This window comes from Gopherus evgoodei, chromosome 2 (genome assembly GCF_007399415.2).
Source record: "Gopherus evgoodei ecotype Sinaloan lineage chromosome 2, rGopEvg1_v1.p, whole genome shotgun sequence".
NCBI classification, from domain to species: domain Eukaryota; kingdom Metazoa; phylum Chordata; order Testudines; family Testudinidae; genus Gopherus; species Gopherus evgoodei.
The window spans coordinates 45754384-45774238 of record NC_044323.1 but is presented as its reverse complement, the minus strand read 5'-3'; the positions used below and the strand labels follow the sequence as shown (position 1 = coordinate 45774238).

General features: G+C 40.4%; 1 protein-coding gene across 1 annotated transcript in view; it reads left to right on the top strand.

Moving 5' to 3' along the window:
- Positions 1-271: 271 nt before the first annotated feature.
- LOC115645629 (1-aminocyclopropane-1-carboxylate synthase-like protein 1) overlaps positions 272-19855 on the top strand; it is a 34252-nt gene continuing 14668 nt past the window's right edge. Inside the window, exons 1-10 of the mRNA XM_030550561.1 lie at positions 272-737; positions 2309-2368; positions 4818-4888; positions 6667-6736; positions 7945-8011; positions 9488-9585; positions 10820-10897; positions 14663-14763; positions 18182-18268; positions 19596-19641. Coding sequence (XP_030406421.1) covers positions 591-737; positions 2309-2368; positions 4818-4888; positions 6667-6736; positions 7945-8011; positions 9488-9585; positions 10820-10897; positions 14663-14763; positions 18182-18268; positions 19596-19641 — 825 coding nt within the window. The 5' untranslated portion in view covers positions 272-590. The remainder of the gene's footprint in view (positions 738-2308; positions 2369-4817; positions 4889-6666; positions 6737-7944; positions 8012-9487; positions 9586-10819; positions 10898-14662; positions 14764-18181; positions 18269-19595; positions 19642-19855) is intronic.

Here is a 19855-nt window from a genome sequence, read left to right as displayed (position 1 = left end):
ACCAGCTCAGGGCGCGGCGATCTCCCTAGGCCCGGCTCCCGGGCGAGCCTCGGGGACAGGATCTGGCTCCCGGCGATCCGCTAGCGCAGGGGGGCAGGAGCGGCGCCAGGGTTTTTGGTGCCCTAGGCGGGGGCCCTTCTGCGCTCCCCGTCGGCAGCAATTCTGCGGCAGGTCCCGGAGCGAATGAAGGACCCGCTGCAGAATTGCGGCGGAAGACCTGGAGCACAGAAGGACCCCCGCCCCCACCGCCGAGGGTGGCAAAATGCCGCCCCCCCCAAATCCTGGCGCCCTAGGAAATGGAAGAGCCGGCCCTGCACTGGGGCTTTCCCGGGGCCTCAGGCCCCCCAGCTCAGGGGGAGCCGGGGCCGGGCAGGCAGTTTCCGGAAAGCCGAAATCCGGGCAGGAGCCTGCACTGGGCGGTCCTCACCTCAGGGCGCCCCGGGTCGGCGCAGACACGCTGAGGACGGGGCGGGGCGACTTGTCCCGCTCAGCATCCCGGCCTGGAAGGCACCGCCTCCCGGCTCCCTGCGCCCGCCGCCTCTGCCCCTGGCTCCCTTCATCCTTTGTCTTCGCTCCGGAAGGGCCGCAGGATGAGCAGCGGCGGCGCAGGCGGCAATGGCCGGGTGGCGGCTCTCTCCGCCCGGGGCTCCCGCATCGCCAGCGGCGCCCGGGGCCTGCTGGACAAAGGCTTCGACTTGTACATGGCGGACCCCTTCGACCGGGAGCGCAACCCGCGGGTGAGGGGAGCCGGCAGGGCAGAGCCGCGCTCCCGGCGGCCGGGGGTGCTGAGGGGTCCCGCAGGCCGGGGGTATCAAGCCCTCCGAGCAGCAGACCGGGGAGAGGGCGAAGGGGCCCGCGCCACGGGGATGGGCGCTGCACAATAACCTGGAGCAGGTGCCGGGGCTGGGGTCGCAAGGCGGGCGGGGTTGGGGAAGCAGGCAGGGAACGAGCCATCCATGGGAGCTGCTGACCGGGACCCCAGCGCCCTGATATCAGAGCCCCGCACGGGTTAATGCCTCGTGCGGTTGCAGTGGCCTTATCTCCCCCCCGCCCCCTTTCCCGCACTGGGAACCGCGGCACCCCGGGTATGTTCACACCGCAGGGGAAGATGGAGTGAGCAGAGCATTGAACACGGGGCTCGAGAGCCCCAGGTAGCACCCTGCCAGCTGGAGCCTCCTTCCCGCCCCCTGCGGTGGTTGAGCGGGGCGGGGAGGTGGGGTGCAGGCAGTGTTTAATTTGTGCCAGGACTCAGCCCTGGAACCGCTAGGCTTGGCAGTTCATAGCCCCGGCACCTCTGGGCATGCTGGCACCGCTTTCCTTACAGATTAAACACGGCGTGTAGGTTTCCTCGAGACTTTAAAACAGCCCCGTGTAAACTGGGCTACTGCAGGGTGACTAAGGAGTAAAGTCGGGAGGGGGAGACGGAGACGCATTGTCTAATCCCTGTAGAGGATGATGCTGCTGAGCCGGTCTGGGCATGGTGGTTCAAGCTGGTTTGTGCCAGTAATACTATGATGACGTTATTCCCTGATCCGAAATCACCTTAACAAGGAGGTGCTGCTGCCTCTCAGTTTGCCCAGTGCATGAAGAACATGAGCATGTCTGCGGTACATTGCATAATGAGACCACTTCCCTGCCCCAGCAACCAATGTTATGTATTGTTTGACGTTATATTCCTACAGGAATAGGAATAGGAATAATCTATACCATGAGAGCATTCATTTGCCAGAGCACAATTGGATGCAAGCCAACAGTTCCAGCTCCTTTGATCCCATTTCTAGAGGCTAGTAGTTTTTCCTGATACAAACAAGGTTTCTTGTTGTCTAGACCTGAGTGAAATGTGTCAGGCCTTTGGCACAGTTGTCCGCCACAATTGATCAAAAACAGGATGTTAGCTTAAAAATCATGAAAGCTATAAAAATAAAATGTGAGATTCTCTTTATTTGCCCCCTCGTTTTTGAACCTTTAGGAGTAACATTTTCAAGCTTTTCTCCACAAATAGGAGGACTAGAAATTTACCATACTTTAATTTTAAATGAAACTGAGATTCTCACATAATCACCTGGCTTCAGGTGATAAGGCTTTAAGAAAAGCACCAAGTACCCCAAGGCATTTGATAAAATAGCCTGTCACAGTTATGCTCAACTCTGGCAATCTTTTCATACTGGGCTCTGACTAACAGGTTTGGGCCACTGAGCTGGAGATATGGTAGTAAATGTTTCAGGCCCTTCTTATAAAGACAAAGGGAATCCAAACTGGATTATTTTTAGATGACCTCAATTGTTTAATATCTGTAATTTTCTTTCAGGGCATTTTGAATTTGGGAACAAGTGAGAACAAACTTTGCTATGATTTAATACAGGAAAGAGTAAGTGGATATGAATAATTTGTAATTATGGATTTTGACCTATAGAATGGTATTGCAGCTGGTCAGTTGAATTTTAATAATGGTGTGATGTTTTACAGATGAATAATTTAGCACAGAATAAATAATACCTTTAATTATCTCTAGTGAATTGATAGCGTTATGACAAACAACTTTTTTAAACAACTGTGCTTTATACTTAATATTGGTATATTATAGTCAGATACACTTAGCAGAGTAATATAACCATGAAAAGTGTGGCTCTGGTTGAGGGCCAATACCATTTTCTTTGAAATTTGCCTAAGCAACGTCATTCAGATTTTTTAAAAATAGAAATAATTTAAAGTACTCTTCTCATTTAATCCAAAAACAATTGTTTGGAGATTATTTTTTTCCTATGAGAGAAATTACTGAGTACACTATCATGTGGTTTGATTCTCTCCTGGTGGAGCCAAAACTCTTACCTAGAATGGACAGCATTCTTTATGTTGGAATTATGGATTGATTTTAAGCAAAACTATTAAAAAAAGTGTAATTTTTTGTATACCAATCCAGATGTCAGGCTGCAGTGCTGCACAAAGGCAATTTCTATTATCTGAAAAATGCTAATATAAAAATGGCACCTTTTTAAGTGAGAAAGTAATTTTAAAAAACCAATCAATTAGCTCTGCTTAGCTAGCACAACTATGGAAGAATAAACTAGATTTTATTTTGGGTCACACAGCAGCAAAATTAATTTCCAGTTGTAGGGCCAACTTATGCTTTCATTTAGATGACTTGTTCACCCCTACTAAAAGTCACTGAAATTGCACGGATGCAGTTTGTTCTGCAGAATCTTTATTACTGATGTCAGTGCTTGATTTGTAGATCTCAAGGTGAGTTGGCATGCCTGACAATTTGGGAGAGGAAATGTTTTTTTAATAACATGAGAACTGTGCAAATTTTAACTGGAAGTAGTTGGCCCAGTAAATACAGTACTGCACATTGTCTTTATTAGTCACTTTCAGACTAGCTTCACATTTTAAAATAAAAAAATCTAACCCAGTTGCTTTGGCTATTTCTTAACTGTGCCAGGTAAAATTATTATCTCCTTCCCAACCAACTGAGAAGCTAAGTTCCCTGTAAGCTGTGTGGCTGCACAGCAGCCTATTTAGCGCCGCACAGGCGCTCAGGGAACCAGCCCAGGTGACTGGCCAAGCAAGGGGCACACCATAGGCTCCAACTTCCTCTCTAGCTGTGGGGTGCTCGACTCTTCCCAGGCCCCACCCCCATTCCATCCCTTCCCCCAAGTCCCCACCTACCCCAACTCTTCCCACTCCGCCCCCATCCTGCCTCGTACCCCAAGCAGCTGTTCGCAGCAGGCAGGAGGCGCTGGGAGGGAAGGGGAGGAGTTGGTCAGTGGGGCCACCAGCAGGCAAGAGGTGCTGGGAGGGACAGGGGAACTTGGCTGCAAGCAGCACCCACTAGTTTTTCTCTGTGGGTGCTCCAGCCCACGGAGTCAGCACCTATGGGGGTGCCCCTCCCCCAGCCCCAACTCAGCCCCGGACTTGTCGCGTCTAGGGGAGGGGAGGCTTGAAGTCAGCCCCAGCCTGGCCCTGCTATAGCTGGGGATGGGGCACCTATCCCACGGCCCCAGCCCAGGTGCTGCAAAGGGGAGAGAGAGCTGGGAAGAGTCCTCTTTCCCCACCTTAGCTCTGGAGCACCCTTCTGCGCTCCAAACCCCTCATCCCTGGCCCCAGCCAGAGTCTTCACCCAATGCACCCCAACCCTCTGCCCCAGCCTTGAACCCCTCATCCCCAGCCCCCCTCAGAGCCTGCACCCTCAGCCAGAGCCCTCATATCCCTGCACCCCAACCCTCTACCCCAGCCCTGAGCCCCCTCCCACACTCCGAACCCCTCGGTGCCCCACCACATGAATTTTGTTATGTGCACCAATATGAAGGTGACATGTCACACATCACCTCCACATTGGTGCACATAACAAAATTCATTCCGCACGTGTGGGAAAAATTAGAGGGAACACTGCTCAGAAGGTAATTTAAACACAACTGACCTTTTAATTTTTAAAATAATGCTGCACCTCCTGTAAATATTGAAAGAAAATGGTGGGGATTTGGGTGTGTCCTCAAACAGTAATTATAGAATCTCTGGGATTAGTACTAGTATATTTTCGCTCAACGTGTTGGATTTAACCAGGACAGAACAGTCCATAAATAACTTTTTTCTGATCTGAAGAAACTGCTGATGAGCATCTTGCAGATAGAGATGGAAGTTTGAACTGGGAAGATGGATGTAACTCTTGAATATTAAGACTTTCCATCTCCCCATTGTTACAGAATGGTATTATGTAACTACATAGATTGTAATGTGGTTCAGTAGAACGCAAGCTCATAGGTAAAAATATATTTTTCTACAGTATGTTTTTTATGTCTTTCTGTTTTTTATGTTAACAGCTCACAAGACCTGACATGAACTATCTGGAACCTCACCTTTTGCAATATTCTGATCCACAAGGCATTGAAAAGTATGAAGTTATTAAAATATTGCCTCCTTTTCACAGTTTGGTGTGGTTTCATTTAATCTACAAACCCAGGGGTTTATACCCAGTTTAATATTAGCTGCTTGTTCTGAAGATGTTTTTCTGTTTCCTGTTGGTTTTCAAGATTTACTTTCCTGGTTTTTTTTTTCCAGCTCCTACGATCTTTACCCTACCACCTCCCTCCCTAAAAGAGCATGATACCTTGCATATAGTCAGGGGAGAATGCTGTGGAGGTCCTTTCACAGCTAGTAGCAGTAATTCTCACAGGCAAACTCTTGCAGTGAACAGTTAAGCTAGAACTCTGTGTTCTTCAGAGACAGGATCAGGGTGAATGCTGATCCTGTAAATATCAGTGGGAATTTTGCCATTGACTTGAGTGGGGCCCACCTGAGAATATAATCTTAATTTACTCAGATTTCACTGTTTTTTGTTGCACCAGTTCTTGGGTTCCTTCCAAAACCAGGTCCCAACAGTGGAGTGCGTGCAAAGATACATCTGCTTTTTCTAGTTATTTTTTCATACAGATATCATATTTCTGGGGTGGCTAAACTTACTGACCCTCAAAGCCACATACAGTAATCTTCAAACGTTTGAGAGCTAGGTATGCCTGCTGGAGCTCAGGGCTTCAGCCCTGCTGTGGAGTGATGGGGCTAGGGCCTTCTGCCCTGCAGGGAGGGAGGTCTTGGGGTTTCAGCCCTACTTCTGCTGAAGCCCCCAGCACCAGCATGTATGCCCCGTGGGCCTGAAGCCCTGAGCCCCTGCAGGGCTAAAGCCCCTAGACCAGCAGTTCTCAACCTGCAACCGCATGCGGCCCAATTAGCACAGAGCTGCCGCTCAGATGTGTGCTATAAGAATTTTAAAAATTGCCACTTTGGTCTGGCGCGGGGGGGTGCTGGCTGAGGGTGTGAGAGCGTAAGGCAGCTTGCAGGACTGCTTCTGCCAGCAGGGGGCTGGCAAGTACTGCAGGGGAGCGGGAGAGTGGGTCTCTGGGCAGGTTGCGGGGGGGGGGAGACTCTCAGCAGTGAGGGGGTGAGGCGCTGGGAACTAAGGGTTTGTGGAGATGCTGCAGCACCCCCAGGTTTTAGGTGGGGCCCTGCTCCTGCCTGGTTCCTCTGGCCTTGGCTGCTAGCCCGTGCCCAGTGGTCCACTCCTAGCTGCCCAGCGCGGCGGCACTTGGGTCCTGTCTGCCCTGCCCCATGTGGCAGGGTCCAAGGTCTGGCTGCCCGGCCCCATGCCCAGGGCTCCACTCCTAGCTGCCCAGCGCAGCAGGACTTGGGTCCTGGCTGCCCAGGGCTCCACTCCTGGCCCCGCTCTGTGGAGGGGTCTCAGGGTGGGCTGTGGGGCAGGTATTTGGGGGGGGAAGGGGATGCTGTGAGCTGCATTTTAACTGTAAAAGAGCTGCATGAGGCTCACAAACCGCAGTTTAGCTTCCCCTGTCATAATTGATCCACATTTATTAGAATTCTGCACCAGATAGTTTTAGTGGGAAAGAGCCTATCCATAGCAACCTAGACTGTGAAAGCTACATTTGCTGGCTGTCCTTCACAGCAGCCTGTTCATTTTGCATGTCTCCACCTCAAGTACTGTAACAAGCCAGACATCTTCAGAGACTGAACTTAGTGGAACCAAAATTTGTCCATCTTTCATAAGAGTAAAAGTGTATCTTGTTATTTGTCCTATTCTAGATAAAGTCTATTCTGTGTATTTTGATCTTTTTGTAAGAAGAATTATGTAATGCAAAGTGTTTTAATTTTGCATTTCAGCTTCAGAGAAGAAATTGCCAAATTTCTCACTGAGTATGCCAAAGCTCCAAAAGCACTGAATCCAGAGCATGTAAGAAACTAGTGCTTCATCTCTGCATCTTGGTTTTTTTAGCTATAGATATTTTCTGTACCGATTTGCTTATCTTTTAGGAGGTATTATAAAAGCATTTCCAGATGTCTTATCAAATTTAAAATGTTCTGGATTGCAAACAACACATGAAACTAGTTGCAAACCCACTTAGTATGAAGAACTTATGCTGTTGTTCTTTGACCCTTAACTGATCTTAAATTCATAAAGTTCTAGGGCCCATATGCTCCAGATTTATGTTGCAGAGAGGAGCTATAACCATGAGGAGGAAAACTGTAGGTTGGGTTCTGAAGGGGTTAGGGAGTTATGGTTGTGTTCTTCCCATCCCCTTTACTGCCATGGAAAAACGGTGTGTGGAGACTATGACTAGGGTAGGAGGGAAGTGGTTATGTCTTCCCCAAATCATTTGCATAGGTTTCAAATGTAGAGTAATAGCTTGTGTATTTATGTATAACAAAATGAGCACTAAAATTCTGCCAGTGGTTATTACGTAAAACTCTTATTGACTTTAGCTGGGAGTGGCATATACACAGTAATAAGATATGGCTGATAAAAGCTTCATTTACTTCTGGGCTGTGATATTGTAGGCAACAATATATCAAGACTTTTCTGTCCATCTCTGGATAGTAGGTGTGTAGCACTTGTGATGCCTCAGTTAACCCACCTCCAGCTTTTTGGAGGTCGAAGGAGCTTTCTGTATCTTCACCTCTCTTTCTCACACACAGCACCACTGAGCCTCTGGACTGTTGGAAAGGAGGCATTACTGCAGGACTGCACATTTTGGGGAAAAAAAACTTTCCAAACAGAGAGTGCTTATAAATCTTTCCTCTAAACCCAACTTTAGGCCTCAGTGCTGCTGCCCATGTGTGATGTGCATGCAGATTCCATTTAGAAGGCTGTTGTGCAAACCACTTTTATATTTTTTAATTTATTTTCAAAATATTACGAACTGTGAAGCTGGGGTTTACAATGAAATCCATTAAAAAACCTTAACTTTAGCAGCACAACCAACTTGGATATCATATATAACACTCTAGTTTGCGAGATCAGAATCTTGCTTTACAATAATGGTTGCTTTTTAATAAAGTTCTTATCAAATCCAGTCTTCTTTACTTTTCTAAGTATTACCTTCTAACCAGTCACAAAGGTGTTGGTAGTTCTGTTGATACCATTTTGTCTACTTGTTTCAGATAGTTGTTATGAATGGCTGTTGTGCTGTCTTTGCTACCCTTTCAACTGTATTATGTGATCCTGGAGGTAAGCTGAAAAATAAATTTTCTTAATCTGAAAGCATTATATGTACAGGTGAATTTCATTTTTTTTTTTTTTGTAACTTAATAAATGTGTGTCATCCACAGTGGCATTAAGTAGCCTTTGCATTTATTTATTGTATTTATATTAAAAGTGATAAAAGACACCTATCCAAGGCTCTAGTTACCCTGACACATTAATTACAAAAATCCCAGAAGCATTAAAATAATAATTCCAATAGAAATCCAACTAGCCACCTACAGAGATTCGTTTTTACCGCTTCATTATTGCAGAAAGCATATCCTTAGTCCTATCCGAAATCCCTGTCAAACATCTCTTTCACTATGCCTGAAAGATCACAAAATCTGGGCTAAAATTTGGATAATGGGAGAGAGCAAATTCCAGAGTCTCAGAGCCCTCACAGCGAACACCTGCCAGCCTCCTCCTCTCTGTTATAGTGAGAGTACCCCTCTCTGGAACCTATAAGATGTAAACTTTGGGGACAAGCACCGTTTCTGAATAGTCTGAAAATGTATGGAAATGTAAGTTTACAGTGTTAAAAGAAATAGTAATATACAGATTAATCAAAATGACAAAAGTTACTTGTAAACTTTGTTTACATGAACCACAAAAAATATTGACTGCAAATGCTAAAAACAGATATAAATTAAATAATATGAATATGCTACCCTGGAAATACTGCAGTACGTAGGAATAAGTAGGATACAAGGAATAGAAGATCTGCTTATATCATTGCAGCACCTAAATGAGGGTGGGGAGAGGGAGGAGGGAATGCAAATCTTGGAATCAACCCAATGGCCATGTGTATGTTTCAAACCACTGGTTGTAAAGTTCTGAGTGTAGAACATCATGACAGCAATAAAAACTTAAATAATAAGGGAGCTATCTTAAAGGATTGAAAAGCAAGAACATCCATTTGAAAGGGAAGTGACTGTATTGTATCTGGCAATTCACAGCTAAGATACTTAGATACCACAGTGAATGGTGAAGTAAAAACCTCCATATTGTGTAAAAGATCAAATGGGCATTATAACGTGGGATACTGGCAGCTGAGTATAATACAGAAAAAGTAAGTAAGATTCACAGCATTTACCTGAAGAAAAGATGGCAACAGTTGAATATTTAACAAAACGATAATTTAAGCACGCACTAGTCATATGCCACTTTTGATATTAAAGAAACACTCAGTGGGTCAAGTCAACTTCAACTTATGCTTCATAAGTGGTTGTCAAAATACATATTGAACTAAAAATGCAAAGGAAAAAAGCAGAATATGACTCAGCAAATGAACAAATTGCTTTATGCTGGGTATTCATAGCTATTCACTTTAGGGTGCAAAGTAGGTGGTGAGAATAGATTGGATATAGATCTCTTGGAAACAACAGATTCAGTCTGTTAATGTATAGTGACGTAATTGATGAGAATATTTAATATTACCTCTTATTTGCATTTTTGGTTTAGATGGGTACCTTATTCCTACTCCATATTATGGTGGAATAAATTCAAAAACCTGGCTGTATGGTGGAATACAACCTGTCCATGTGCCCTTGTTCAGTGAGGTAAAACTTCAGTTTATTAAAGACTGTATTATATGTACGTACAAAAATGTATGTTAAAGAATTTGAATGACAGTTTCACAGGGAGCATCAAAAGCAACAAAAGACCGCAGATTAAAGCAGGCATGGAAACTGAACTAGCCTCTTATCTTTTGATGTTTGGAGTATTGTAGCTGTGTTGGTCCAGGATATTTGAAAGACAAGGTAGGTGAGGTCTTATCTTTTATTTAACTAGCTTATGTTGGTAAAAGAGAGAAACTTTTGAGCTTACATATAGCTCTTCTTCAGTTCTAGACTCTGTGTAAACTCATAAGTGTCTCTCTTTCACCAGCAGAAATTGGTCCAATAAAACATGATCTCACCCACGTAGTCTCTCATCTTTACAGGAAGACTATCTTGTTCAGGTTGCAGCATATTGGTAGGATGGTGTGATCAGCTTTGTACTCAGCTGTCTCCAGTACTTGCTCTGTTTACATGCAGAATAAGTTTTGCAGAACTGGCAGTTTCACCTTTCACAAGCGTTAAATTCATCATGTAAATGTTTATTTTCTCTAGCCCTTGAATATTTATTTCACCTTCCCACAATGAACCCAAATGTACTGCTTGAGAGAGAGAGATTATTGATGTTTGGACAGGATTATTCTTGGTTATGAATTTGGAGATGGACCTTGGTTTTGTTCCTGTTAGCTTGTTTTTCCTCCTCCCTACTTGCACCATTGTTTTTGAAAACTTGCTTTTCCTATGCTATTCAGAAATCACACTTAGGGTATGTCTATGCTGCAATTAGACAACCACAGTTGGCCCACAGCTCACCTGGCAGGGCTGTTTAATTGCAGTGTAGGGGTTCATGGTCAGGTTGCAGCCTGAGTTCTGGGACCCTTCCACCTCACAGGGTTCTAGAACCTGGGCTGCAGCCCAAGCCTGAATGTCTATACTGCAGTTAGACAGCCGCTTAGTCTGAGCCCTGCAAGCCCGAGTCAGCTGGCATGGGCAAAGCAGGGGCTTTTAATTGGAATGTAGACATACCCTTTGAAGGTAAGGGCAGCAATAGTAACTAAAGTCAGATACTGCTTTCTTCCAGAAATCACTTCTGCAAATACATACCGGATACATCCCTCTCCTCTTTAAAGCTCCCTTCCATTTAGACTGGATTATTTTAGAAACTTTAACTACTATTATATTTGCATTATTTGGAAGTGATTCCTTAACTGTTTTTTGTTGGTTTTGTCTTGCATAGGTGACTGATGAAGAAAGTCATCCTTTTCAATTAACAGTTGAAAAATTAGAGACTGCCCTACAGAGAGCTAAAGAACAGGTAGGAATGGTATTAACTGATCACCAGGACCAGCTGTGTGTGTTTTCTCTAAGTACAGTGTTAATAACTCAGTTTCACTCAACATTGGAACATTATTTTATCTGGCTTAAAACCCAACTGCTTGAAATCTTACAGAAGTCTAAATTAATGAACTATTACAGGCATGCGCACAACTCTGGCAATAAAAAATACTTAAATTTCCCATATAAACCAGACAGTGTGATAATGTATTGAGTCTGCATCATACTACTTTGTACAGAATGAGTCCTGAAATGTATGTTTTTGTAGACTTAATTTCTCATTCACTAGTCTTACAGAACTTTGGAGTGTAGTAAAGGCAATACATTCAGGTCATTAAGAAGAGGACGAGCATTACTTGAGTGGCCTGTTCAAAAAAAAAAAAAAGAAAAAAAAAAAAAGTCTTGTCAGATTCTGAGGGGAGTCTTGTCAAGTTCCACCTAGCCAAGAGGATTGGGAACCATGAAACATGGCTTTGATGATAGGGAAGACTCCTTGCAGAAAGTTATCTTTTAAGGATTTTGCCAAAAATACTGTCTTAGTTTTCTGTTGAAGTTATATTAAATTGTCTTATTTTAAGCATTCTTGCTTGAATGACTTCAACATGGTTGCACAGTTTGTCTTATACTCTGGATTTCTTTCATCCTGTTTTGTTTCATATGTTTATTTTGTGATAGTCTATTACATTTTGCCACTGCTTGGTACTTACTTTGGGTCAAAATGCAACATACTTTTAAAATTATCTGGTAGGAAATATACTTTAAATTCTAAATACCTGTATTTATTTAAATCCACACATTCATAGAAAAAACATGCAAGTATATTTATATTGAACCTGTTTGCGGTGTTTTGCTCAGTCATCCAGAAGAGGGAACACACGATAACTAGCAAATCTTGTTACCAGAGCTGTGGCAGTAGCATTGGTAATACTGGTTTCATAACAAGAAAGTAAACTAAGTGGAGTTACTGTTCTGTGTTTTCTAATTAACACAGGGTGAAAAGTAAGGTTTAATGAAAGGTAAAAGACAGTTGCAGTAGGGAAGAAAATGTTTACATTTCGAAGAGAGTATTGCAAACGATCAACAGTAAAGCCTACAAATAAAACTGCAAAACATTTGTATCTCTTTATAGTAAATGTGTTACAAACAGAATTAAACAACCTACTGAGAGTTGCTAGCTTGACTTCTATATACATGAAACACTTATTTAATCAGTTTCAGCATCTATCTCAAGCTGTGGGTATGTTACAGGTTAAAATAGATAATTTTTTTTTTTTTAATTTGTAGTAAACTTAAACACAGTCTCTGTTAATATTTTTGACTGTCTGCTTCCTATATTGATCCACTTGTATCAATGACCAGTGAAATCTCTGTCTTCACAAGACTTATTTTCCACAGTTAACTTTCTCTGTATTAAGTGGCCACTGGGAAAAAGCATTTTTGTGATACCGAGATGGACACTTCCACTTTATTTCTATTGAAGCTGTCCAAGTTAAGTTGTAGAAAGAAACTATAGCTGGGGCTAAGGTTCACCACGTAGGTGCAGTAGTACCAGATCCTAACAAAGACGCTTCAGCTAACATCCCTGTGTTAGCTGTTGCCACAGGTTTTGCTATATTAATACAGTCACCGATCAGTGTTTCTGGTAGTATCATAACGCAAGCAGATTAAGCAAAACTAAGAGACCACAAGGTGAATTTAAGAGGTTCTGTCACTTAAACTGAGAACATGGTCCCTTAAGAGTAACATTCCAACATGTATATTATCTATGTATTAGACGTACCCTTGGGTTTTGTCTTAGAGTTTCTTAAAATATTGAAATGTTATTTAAATAATCCCTATGGTTGTTCTAGCACATGAAATTGTCTCTCTCTTTAACAAAAAGTACAGTATTGGAAATATTCAATTTAATGATCTGAATGACTAAATATCAAGGGCTTTGTAGTAGCTTGAATGCAATTTTATACAACGTCTGCTAATTAATCTTATGTTACAATATTTTAAAGTCTTAAATTTTACATTAACTACCCTTCAAATTATAACACTTCAGTGTACTATCTACAATTCCCTCATTCCCATACACATACACAGAAATAGCTGTAAAAATCAGGACTTGAATAGGACACTGCTTTTTGTGTGGAAGGGTACTTAAAGTGCACTGGAATCATACATTTTGAAGGGAGCAAGGGGAAGTTTTAGTTGTTAATTTATTATGACAAGGATCTTTCCCTTTTAGACAGTAAAGATTGTAGGATTTGGCCCAAACTTAGTCCAAAAGTCCCATAAAAACAACATTAACAATTTTCCATTGAATCTTAGAGGCAATTTTGATCTTGCATGTTCAATTTTTATTTGGAAGCTTTTCATTTAATGAACTTTAACTTTTAAAGATCTGTATGATTCAATCCTTATAAAATTGAAACTGTTTTCAAGAATAATATTACAAATAACTGCTGCTTTGGGACAATTGTTACTGGAAGGCTTTATTTATTCCTAATTCAGTTCATGCTCATAACTCCTATTAATGTTAATGTAAATTACATATATCAAGGGGAGAATAGATTTCAATGTTCCCTCACAACCAAAAATACATTTTCCTCTTTGTTTTTAGTCTCAGATGTGATAGAAGTTCCTTGGAGTTTTGCCCTTAAAAATAATTGCCCTTCTTTGAAGGTTCGAGAGGGGTGAGAAAAATCCTCAGCAGAGCCAGTTCTCTAAAAACTAAATGGAATAAACTCAAAATAGAAGTGTGGCATAATTCCAAATTTATCCTGTACATCAATTAGTGGATGACAATTCCTCCTGTTGACATAGCGCTTGAATATAACAATTTATATTTCGTGCTATAATCATTGTAGTAATTGGCTATGTATGCAATATAAAACTTTTTGTTAGATAGAGAATATGTTAAATGTGTGTGTTAATTAGTACATATTGCATTAGTATACAATGGATGAGTTTTTCCTGAGTGTCCCACTACACACTGTGTAAAAATATAACATAAAAAGAGCATTAAGTTGTGTGTTCCTAGTTGTATGACTGAATTTGTGTGGAATTCTTTTCTCTACACAGTATTTACAGCCTTTTATAATTGGAGGAGAGAAAACTAATCTATGCAGAGTTCTATTTCAAATGTACTTTTCTCCATGGTTGAGCAAGACAGTTGGATATAAGTAATTATTTACTTCTGTGTTTGTTTTAACTTTTCTAAATTCCTCTTAGGACACCAAGAAACTTAAATTTCATACTTCTACTGCCTTAGATGCTCTTAATTTTGTAAGGCAATAAGTTAAAAAAAATTTACTCGAACTGGTTGTGAGCTATGAAGGTCCGAATTCTGCTCTGTCATGTCAGTCTGTATCCTTAGTAACACCGCTGCACTCCATGGAGTGATTCTGGAAGGGTAAATGAGAGCAGAATTTGGTCCATACTGCATTATAATCCTGCCTGTTGGCATTCATATTTTTATGGAACTAGGGCTAGCTCGATTTCCATTTGCCGGTAAATTATTTGATATATTTCTTTGATGCTATTAACTGAAAAGGTTGGGTAAACTAGAGAACAAGTTGTGTAGCCAAAACTTCCTTGTCTTTTAGTGGTTTATTATTAAAGAAGGATCATATGTGCTCATGTGCAATCAAGTAATATTTAATAACTTTTTATTGAAGGGATAGCAGCTTTATAGTCTCGCTAGTCATTTGTTTGACGTCATGTTGGCGTCTCCGACTATCAGTTTTTCTTTTTTCAGGGCATCCGAGTCAGAGCATTAATCCTGATCAACCCTCACAATCCATTAGGGGACATTTACCCAGCACAGTTACTGAAAGAATGTCTAGAGTTTGCGCACAGGTTTGAGTCCTAGCGCTATTTGTTTGGGATTTAATTTCCATGATGCAATATGCTAGTTATAAAAATCACCTTTGGTAATCTTATTTTGTTCCATTGGGCATATGACCTGTGGGAGGGGTGGTTCCTTGTAGAGTTTATTATCCTTTCTATGCGGCATTTCTGGGGAAATTTAAAAGTGAAATTACTTAAAGTGGGACCCAAGATGCTATTTCTGAATGAATAGCCCTATGCTGAGAGTTAGCTCTTTGTGCAAATAAACAAAAAGCTTTCTTGTATGCATAGCATTGTTTTTGTGTTTAATGCATATGTCAAAAAAATGAAAATTGGTAATTATCAAAGTCTTTAGGAGCAAGAGTGTATAATTTGGATAGAACTTTCATTTGAAAAATTACCAAAATAACATTATAAAATTGGCCTTGTAACAAAGGTTTCTAATTGGCTAGGGAAGGTTCCAGGTATCAAGATATCCTCTACATTTACCTAGTTTAAGATTTATAAGTCAATTTACTCTTCCTCAGAGAAGGAAGACCCCCAAAAAAGAAAGTATTTTCTATTTTGCTTTTATTCATCTTCTGACTCAGAGTTCATATTCTAGGATCTAAATCTCCTGAAGCCTGGATGGGGGAGCATTTGCCACATTTAGCCTTTGCAATTTTTTATGCATTCAAATTCAGTGTAATATCATTAGGAGTTTTGCCAAATAAGGACTGCAAAATTTGTCCTTCTGCTATTAGTTTCTAGAGCAGAAGCAAATTTCTGATGATCTAAAATATAACTGGTTGGTATGCATTGATCAGTACATACCAAAAATATCCTGTTTGTTAAATATTTTCACTTTTGAGGCAAATTAACATAAAAAAACTGTAACTTCTGATGATCTAGTTTTCTTTCCATGGAAACAATTGCGGCAGTTAGAGTTCTCGGAACTTGTCAATTGTCAAAGCTGAATATTGCAAATTAGGGCTGTCAAACGATTAAAAAAAAATTAATCGCTATTAATCGTGTGATTAAAAAATTATGTGATTAATTGCACTGTTAAATAATATAATACCATTTATATAAATATTTTGATGCTTTCTACATTTTTTCAAATATACTGATTTCAGTTACAACACAGAATACGAAGTGTACAGTGTGCACTTTATATTTATTTTTATTATAAATATTTGCCCTGTAAAAAACAAAAGAAATAGTATTTTTCAATTCACCTAATACAAGTACTGTAGTGCAGTCTCTTTATCATGAAAGTTGAACTTACAAATGTCAAATTATGTGCAAAAAAAACCCTGCATTCAGAAATGAAACAATGTAAAACTTGAGAGCCTACAAGTTCATTCAGTCCTATTTCTTGTTCAACCAATTGCTCAGACAGATAAGTTTGTTTACATTTGTAAGAGATAATGCTGCCCGCTTCTTGTTCACAATGTCACCTGAAAATGAGAATAGGTATTCTCATAGTGCTGTTCTAGCTGGTGTCGCGAGATATTTTCATGCCAGATGTACTAAAGATTCATATTTCCCTTCATGCTTCAGCCACCATTCGAGAGGACATGCGTCCATGCTGATGACGGGTTCTGCTCGGTAACAATCCAAAGCAGTGCCGACCAACGCATGTTCATTTTCATCATCTGAGTCAGGTGTCACCACCAGAAGCTTGATTTTCTTTTTGGTGGTTTGAGTTCTGTAGTTTCCACATCGGAGTGTTACTCTTTTAAGACTTCTGAAAGCATGCTCCACACCTCATCCCTCTCAGATTTTGCATGGCACTTCAGATTCTTAAACCTTGGGTTGAGTGCTGTAGCTATCTTTAGAAATCTCACATTGGTACCTTCTTTGCATTTTGTGAAATCTGCAGTAAAAGTGTTTTTAAAATGAACAGCACGTGCTGGGTCATCATCTGAGACTGCTATAACATGAAATATATGGCAGAATGTGGGTAAAATAGAACTGGAGACATACAGTTCTCCCCCAAGAAGTTCAGTCAGAAATTTAATTAACATATTATTTTTTTAATGAGCATCATCAGCATGAAAGCATGTCCTCTGGAATGGTGGCCAAAGCATGAAGGGGCATATGAATATTTAGCTTATCTGGCACGTAAATACCTTGAAATGCCAGCTACAAAAGTCCCATGCAAATGCCTGTTCTCACTTTCTGGTAACATTATACATAAGAAGTGGGCAGCATTATCTCCCGTAAATGTAAACAAACTTGTTTGTCTTAGCAGTTGGCTGAATGAGAAGTAGGACTGAGTGGACTTGTAGGCTCTAAAATTTTGCATTGTTTTGTTTTGGAGTGCAGTTATGTAACAAAAAATCTGTATTTGTAGATTACACTTTTAAGATAAAGAGATTGCACTACAGTACTTTGTATGAGGTTAATAGAAAAACACTATTTTATCATTTTTACAATGCAAATATTAATCAACTAATATTCTATTAATATAATGTGAGCAATGTACACTTTGTATTCTGTGTTGTAATTGAAATCAATATATTTTAAAATGTATAAAAACATCCAAAAATATTAAATACATTTTAATTGGGATTCTACTGTTTAACAATGCGACTTAAACTGTGATTTATTGCGATTAATTTTTAATCGTATGAGTTAACTGCGATTAAGCGACAGCCCTACTGCAAATGTATTTGTTTGCAGCAGAACTCACAGACTTCAGGATGCAACAGTCTTCTAAAGTCAATAGTAAAATTGCATTTTGGAGAGGGGGGAAATATTTCCCCCACACACACAAAAGAAAAGCCTTAAATTTTCAAACAGAATACTTTTGTATTCTGAAACTGATTTTTCTTTTTTAAATTTAAAAATGAAGTGTTCTGTTACACTGGAATACTGCACTGCTTGGGTGTTGAAGAGCGTCCTGCCATTGATTCTATATTTCTGAATATACCCAAAGCATGCTGGTTTCAAGTATAATCACTCAACTTGCTGTGTATTTGTGGCTTTAACTTTGGGACAATAATAGGGAATATATATTAAATAAAACTCGCCGTGCACTTGTCTAACAGAACTGCACCCAGATTCATGTCTTGTTGCAATAAGTTCTGCATGGTAAACTACAATATGTTGCTGCATTTTGTGTTTTAGTTTTTAAATAATTGGTTCTGGGGAACTATATCTGTCCTTCAGAAACATTCTTAGCACTCAGTAGAATTTTATTTTAGATATGCTTGCACCTAGTTCTGCTGGGAAGTACAGATTTATATAAAAATAGATGTTGGTAATATGTAAGTGCTTAAACTGAACCTTGTAATCTTTAATAAGAATTGATATTTTGAGTAAAACTTCTGTAGGGTGAGTATAATTATAAATAGGAAATAATTGTGGTAATTCATACATGGAAATTTATTAAAGCTTTGACTTTTAAATATTTCTCTAACATATTTATTTATTTCTATAGATATCAATTACATGTAATCATAGATGAAATATATATGCTGTCTGTGTACGATGATACCACCTTCACCAGTGTTCTTAGCTTAGATTGGTAAGTGTTATAGCTTTCTGCTATCATAATGCCAAATAGAATGTGAGCCATCTGTTCAGATTTCTGGGTGGCTAATCTTTATATCTCCACCTTTATAATTGAAACTGGTTAATGCACAGTGCCTTATCTTGGGTGCCTACAAGATTGTTTGCTTACTTGCAACAAGTGCAGATGCATCAGCATGCTTATCAGGAGTGGGGAAAGGAGTTTATCTTCCTAGTTGCTTCATTTTCTCCAATGGCTGCTGTTGCCACACAGACTAAGCTTAAGGTTTTCATTGGAATGTTTATAGCTGTTAATGGACTCTTTCTATATGAGATGTCAGAAGTCCTGGAAGTTATCTACTGTATCCTCTCTTTATCTGGAATCCGATATTTTGGAGCTTTTGGGTTTCCTGGGGCATGTGAGGGAGAACATATCACCCCTAAAACACGTAGGCATTTTGGCAACTTACAAATTTTGTTTTCACAAAATACAGAATGTTCATTTTTAACTCTGTATTTAAGCACTTACTGAAATGCACCTCATACAGTAGTAATTCTCCAGGTCAATCCAAATGTGCCTAGCACAGCGAGCATCTGGCTGTTCTCCTATAATATGTAAGAAAAATTGGATAATGGCCAAATTTTCGAGTACAGAATGAAGTCTGTGGTAAAAAAAAATTTTTTTTTTTTTTAAAGAGGCTTTTCTGTCTCTGCAAATTAATCCCAACATTATAGAGCTAAAGGATACAATCATCAGCCTCACCCTTTGGCAAGCCAGGGCTACTAACAAAAGGTATGCAATGAGCTGTGGATGTAGCCGCCTTCTCTGCATTCTTCTTCCTTTATGAGATTGTGGCTCAATGGAGCCACATTGTGTGAGGACATGCCCTAAATAGGTCCCTTTCCCCACTTCCCTGATTTAATATGCAGAGTCATCAGGGAGCTCAGAACACTATGAAGTGCAAAAGGTATAGAGGGCCCCCTTGTGGATTTTGAGCCATTTACAGCAACACTCCATTGTGCTATTTGGGTTCTAAATGAATAGAAAATCTTTAACAGGCTTGTGTGTCTCAGACTCTGTCATTTGTTTTTTATTAATACCTCAGCATTTATGTAGCTTCAGGATATCAATATTCTGCAATAATAATCTGTTACTAATTAGAATACTGAAAGCTATGAAGAAAGTGATGTTACTCTATAAGTGGTTATATTCTTTCTACAAAGAGATGTTGGAATTTTGAAAATAAATTTTATTGTATTTAGTCTGAAGGAAGTTGTGGTAATCTTCAAAAGCACGAAGTTATAATTACATCTGTAAAAGTTTTGTTTTGCTTCTTCTCCAGTTTACCAGATCCAGAACGGACACATTTTATGTGGGGCTTTAGCAAGGTAGGTCCAGAATGTTGATTATATCTGAGTTTAGTTTTGAATATTTCTCTCCAAAATAACTCAGACTATAACTGTCATCTTGTAAAGGGATTGCTTATTGCCAGTTTGAAGCATTAGGACACAGTTTTGCCAGTTTACAGTGACAAAATAATGGAAAGTCTTTTCAGTACTTGTGAAGAGCAGCACAAGCACTTTGTAAACATATTGCTTGTAG